We start from the raw sequence: 5,969 nt of genomic DNA, 5'->3' as shown, positions 1-5,969 counted from the left end.
TTCACCCCCAGAGATAGATGTGAGGTCCCCAACAAAACACGTCCGATTCAAGGCAACCATTGAGAGTGAACCAGTGCGTGTTCCAAATACTGGGAGTGCCAGTGACCATCCAATCTATCATACCCGTTCAGGCAGAATGGTCAGAAATCCGAGAAAGCTCGATTTATAATTTGTGTTAACAATATGATACAGTCAGGCATTTGTGTAGTGGAGAACGCAATGCATACGTGTTGTATAACTTTGATATTTGGGTTAGTTAATTCGGTTGGATATTCGGTTTAACTACTGTAACGTTCAGTTTTTGTGACAGTCATGTTGGACTGTAGAAGTAATTGACAGTTAGCGTGGAAAATGTCCAAGCAGGACTATTACAGCATTAACATTAACGTCATGTTGGTTACTACTCGGATAGCATAATTCGAAGGTCTTTAAAGTTCAGTTTTTACTCATGATTGAAGTACAATCTTTCTTCTAAAAGAAAGGGGATGTAACATTATGCAGAACTACCTTGTAGCCACATCACTACGCGTATACCCGCGTATGTAGACTGTTACTGAAAGCAGTCCTCTCTGGGCTCGGCCATGTTATGCTAAGCACGAATAAATGTTGTTTACCCAATTATGTCTGGACATCCGATACTTTACACTAAGTAAATAGATTTCGTATTTAGTTAGCATTATATTTTATTGAAACGCTTCAAGTGCCTGTGGGTTTACTGATATAGCAGGGCGCGAAATTAGCACCAGCCCACTGGCATATGCTGGCAAATTTTTTGGAGGGCAAGTAACATTGGCAAAACACCGGCCCTCAAAGCCGGTGGTTTCAGCCGTGTTAGCGAGTACCTACATTTTTATTTATAACATTTTATGAGCAAATAGCCTACATTACTGTTTTACCTGAAGGATATCATGCCATAATTTATCAACATTTTACAAATTTGAAATCGAGAATGCAAGCGTCAAACAGGCTAACCAGCAAGGTTAACAAACATATTTTGTCATGTACATTATTGTCCTAAGTGGTTAAATCCATAATCATCAGCAGTTATTACACTGGCGACGAGGTAAACAACGCACCCACACTCGTTTCACAACAATGGGAGACGAATTCGGTGGTAAGGGAGGCATTAAGCCGTTTGAATGTTACACAGACCCGGCTACAGTAGGCACACGGTGGTCACGATGGCTGACGGCATTCGGATTTCTGGCTGATGGGAAAGGACTAATAATCGAAGACTTGATGGGATGAGATGCACCACATAACCGCGCACAGAACATTACTCATCAGAGAAGGAGAGCACTGTTGTTACACTTAGCTGGCCCCGAGGTGCAATACATTTTCGCCACCCTGCCAGACACGGGGGGGAGGTGAACGATTACACCCCATCTGTAACGGCACTGAACAGGTATTTCGTGCCGCAGGTGAACGTGCCGTACGCACGACAATTGTTTAACACTGCAGAGCCCAATCAAGGCGAGACATTCCAGCAATTTTCTACTAGACTGCGCAAACTTTCAATTGACTGCAACTACGGAGCGGACACAGAAAACCACATTCGTGATGCCCTGCTGTGGCGATGTACATCACCGTACATAAAGCGTAGGCTCCTGGAGGAAGGGGACGAACTGACCCTGGCCCGTGCACTGATTTTAGCGGCCCAGTGTGAGAAGATAGACGTACGTCAGATGGGGCCCACACACAGTACTGGTGCAACAGGGGGAGACAGTGTGAACAAAGTGAGCTTCGGGTGCAAGTCCAGTAAGTCCAGTAGTGCTAGTAGCCGTAACAGCAAGGGAGTGCCCCGTAAACAAGCGAAGGGTAAGTGCTACAGATGCGGTACTGGCCGGCCAAAGGCAAGAAGTGTAACAAGTGCCAAAAAATGGACCACTTTTCAAAAGTTTGCAAATCTAAGCATGTGAATGCCGTGCATACTGATGTGAGTGAGCAGAGTGAGAACACCGGCGACCAAACAAGGGCTAGGTACGCATTTAAAATAGGTGACACAAACACGGGGCGAGTGAAAGTACATGTGGGTGGCGTGCCACTGCACATGTTGGTAGACTCAGGAGCCAGTGTCAACGTCATAGACAAAGAAACGTGGACAGATTTGAAAAGTCATGGCGTCATTTGTGTCTCCAGTACTGCCACACCCGCCAAATCACTTTTTGCATATGGGTGCAAAGAGCCATTGAAAACGATCGGAACATTTAAATCTGAAGTTTCAATAGGAGAACAAAAGTGCGAAGCGGTCTTTGTTGTGATCGACGCCAAGGGTATTCCCTTATTAGGTCTGAAAACGGCGACGCAGCTACAGGTCCTGAAGATACATGGAGATATAAACTCGGTTGGTGTCTCAGATATCACCAACACTCGGAGTTCGCTAATCCCGGAGATGAAGGCGAAACTTGAGACTGAGTTTAAGGATGCATTAGAAGGTGTGGGCAAACTCAAAGGTCACCAGGTAAAGTTAAAAACTGATCCTTCGGTTAAACCGGTTGCTCAGCCTGTACGCCGAACACCATTCGGACTGAGGGAAAAGGTAGAGAAGAAAATAGAGGAAGTCGAGGAACCGACAGAGTGGGTCAGTCCTACGGTAATAGTGCCGAAAGCCAACGACGACATAAGAATTTGTGTAGACATGAGATGCGTCAACCAGGCAGTAATGCGTGAACGTCACCCGATACCCACTACTGAAGAGCTGCTACAAGATATGAACAAAAGTAAGGTATTCTCGAAGTTTGATCTGAAGTGGGGATATTATTGGATATGGGGTTAGAACCAGGCCCGTCGGAAGGAATTTTAAAGTGGTATGGTTTCAGTGGAGGTCTGTTCAGCGGGAAAATCTATACAGGTGGCGAGCTTAATTTATCACTTTCTTGAGTATATTATTTTTAAGATTTGCGATTAGATGAAAAAGTTTTGTGGCATATATGCTGTTCTTTGGTTCATGTGATAATGCGTTTCATAATAATGGAAAAACGGCAAAGTCACTTCGATGTTCGTGTCCTTCCATTAAGCTGGTAATAAGCCCACGATCAGCCTATGATCACGACATTTATCACCCTCCCACCTTCTCCCCCCTCTCCTTTTCTCTTCACTTTTCTTCTCCCTCTCCATCTCTTTTTTTAAGGCGCGTTCACACAGACGTTTTTGGCCCGAGCCTAATTGGGCCCATGCCAGATTTGGCTCGAACCGAGCGTTCACACGGACGTTTTTGGCCCGAGCCTAATTAGGCCCGAGCCAGATTTGGCTCGAACCGAGCGTTCACACGGACGTTTTTGGCCCGAGCCTAATTAGGCCCGAGCCAGATTTGGCCCCATCGAAAACGTCGGACCAGGCCCGAGACAAATATTAGCACCAGCTATTTCGCTAGAGCGGTAGATGCCGCAAGTGTCGACTTCCGTTTTACTTCTGCATACTATACACGGTTTTCGCGCGTTTATTTGAATCTCTGTATTCAAATATCTCTGTATCTCTGCGTCTATTGTACTTTGTAGCCTATTTCAGTATTTGCCTGTATGATATACGATTATCCGTGCAATTAACTCTATTTAAATTTGAATTTGAATTTGAATCTAACAAGAAGTTGAATTATCATTTGATCACCAATCATGTCGATAAATGACAGAGGATGTAACTGGAGTCACGAGGAGAACTTAGCACTCTTGAAGATATGGAAGAGTGATTTCATACAAGCGCAACTGATTGGAACTTCGAAAAATCGGATTGTGTATCAAAATATAGTGGCCCAAATGGCTGAGCTCGGATACGAACGGACTGTTAGTCAGATAGCTAATAAAATGGAAAAATTTAAGACTGCATACTAGGGCTGCATCGACAATAACAACAGGTCAGGCAGGGCAAGAAAGTCAATACCATATTTAGACGAATTGGATGAGATTCTTGGATCCAGGCCATGCATGAACCCCCCTACTTTGCTGGAATCATCCAATACTAGTCAGGCTGAGGATAGTCAGGAGGATGAAGTCTTCATTGAATTTGAAGATGAACTTTCTTATGGTAATATATTAATAATAATATAGTATTTAATTATAATTAACTTATTAAGATCAATCAAGTTACTTTCAGTGTGTAATACACATTTCTTTATTTGAGACCTGTGATTGACCCCTCACAAAAAAGTACGGATAAAGTAGGGTCAGAAAAGTATAGCAAAATTAGGAATCTCAGAAAAAAAGTAGGATGGGGGAGCATTCTGATGAACATTATTGGTTGTACATGGACACATGGAGCCGGGAGACGGTGTGTACATACACGGTGACCAGTGTGTGGGAGAAGGTACAGAAGGGGAAGGTTTGAGGATGGAGGTAGGGTGGTGCGAGAATTGGGGGAGGGAGGTGGGAAGCTGGGGAAGGGAGGTGGGAGGCTGGGAGAGGGAGGCAGCTAGGAGATGCAAGGGTACCCTCCTCATTATCTATGGTTTTTCTACACGTGTTCTTACTAATGCCGGGCTTATGTCGGCTTTGCGACGCGACGCGATTGCCTTGCGACTGATTTTCTGTAATTTTCTGCAACTGGTTGCAAGTCGCAGCGACGATCGCATCGCAGAGAAAGTTTGACCCCCGCGACTGCCAGCGACTGGAAAATTGGCAGTCGCAACGCGATCGCAGCGAGTCGCACATGTTCTACTCTTGCGACCAGTCGCAGCGACGCGCGACTGGTTCCATCGGTCGCAAGCATTGTTTTCATGGTTACTACCCGACATAAGCTGCCAAGCAATCGCAACCCGACATAAACCCGGCTTAAGATATATCACACCAATCCCTCTTAGACTGTACCACATAGCATGCAATAGGTAAAAAAAATTGAATTTTCCATTTCAGGTACTGATAATGAGCAGGAATCTTCCAACAGTCCAGATTATGAAGTGTTAATACTGGAGCAGTGTTCACCATCATCGTGTTCTATGTCATCTTCACTGACAACTGACCAGCCAACTCCATCGTGTTCAGGTGGAATTTTTCTTACAATTGCCATCTAGAGATACACTCAGTTGAAAGTTGGACTTCAACCAGGCCGTATTAACATATACTATTTCTGTTAAACAGCTCTCTAAGAAGTAAGAAGTCCCTAAGAAGTACATATCTCTATATTCTATGCAATATATACTTATTATTTGATAATTTTTTCAGGTATTCAACTGACAGCATCGAAGCGTATCACTAGAACACCAGAATCGAAAGAAACCTCTGGTAACCATACTGGTGTCCAGAGTAAGAAGACTGCTCCAGCAAATCAGAATGCAAATCTCGCAGCTTCATCAGCTAAAGGTACTGGTATCATTGTTGTTGTTTTTTTGCAAATACATGTGTATAATGTATATGTGCACATTTAGGTGTTGAGTAATTAAGTATCCGAGTAATTGTAATTAAGTAATTGAGCAATTTCAATAACCGAGTAATAAAGTACGTCTGAATTATGATAATGCAGTAATAATATAATTATCTAATAATTATTTTCTAATAAATATTCTCTGTACTATAGTTTAGAGTGTAGTTGCTTGTGCTGCAATATGGTTATGCATTTTATGAGTTCTGTGGATGCACCTTTGCATGTTGTTTATATTAATATTTTGTTTTTAAATTCCACCTTATTTATTTTGTAGGAAAAGGAAAAGCAAAGAAAAGAAAGGCTGACGATTGTTTTATAGATTCATTGTCTAAGCTGCTTAAAGAGTCAGATGATGCCTTCTGGAATCGTGAAATGGAACTGCGGCGTCTGGAGCGACAGGAAATGTTGGAAAGAGAAGACAGAAATAGGGAAGAGAGAGAAAGAGAACGGCGAGAGGCAAGGGAACATGAATTCCACTTTTTTGGTATGCTGGTCGATAAATTACAGTCAGTGCAATCATACCAACCTGCAGCTGCTCACAGTGACTTGCTTGTAGAAGAACATTCATATGCAACCATGTAAACAAATATATATATATATATATATATAATATATAT

General features: G+C 43.0%; 1 protein-coding gene across 1 annotated transcript in view; it reads right to left on the bottom strand.

The window, feature by feature from the left end:
- LOC106816929 (uncharacterized protein K02A2.6-like) overlaps nucleotides 1-1,127 on the bottom strand; it is a 5,308-nt gene extending 4,181 nt beyond the window's left edge. Inside the window, exon 1 of the mRNA XM_014821573.1 lies at nucleotides 1,077-1,127. Within this exon, the coding sequence (XP_014677059.1) occupies nucleotides 1,077-1,127 (51 nt within the window). The remainder of the gene's footprint in view (nucleotides 1-1,076) is intronic.
- Nucleotides 1,128-5,969: the final 4,842 nt, after the last annotated feature.

Source organism: Priapulus caudatus, unplaced genomic scaffold (assembly GCF_000485595.1).
Source record: "Priapulus caudatus unplaced genomic scaffold, Priapulus_caudatus-5.0.1 Scaffold1536, whole genome shotgun sequence".
Taxonomy (NCBI): domain Eukaryota; kingdom Metazoa; phylum Priapulida; class Priapulimorpha; order Priapulimorphida; family Priapulidae; genus Priapulus; species Priapulus caudatus.
The sequence above is the reverse complement of the archived record's forward strand: the minus strand, read 5'-3'. Positions and strand labels throughout refer to the sequence as shown.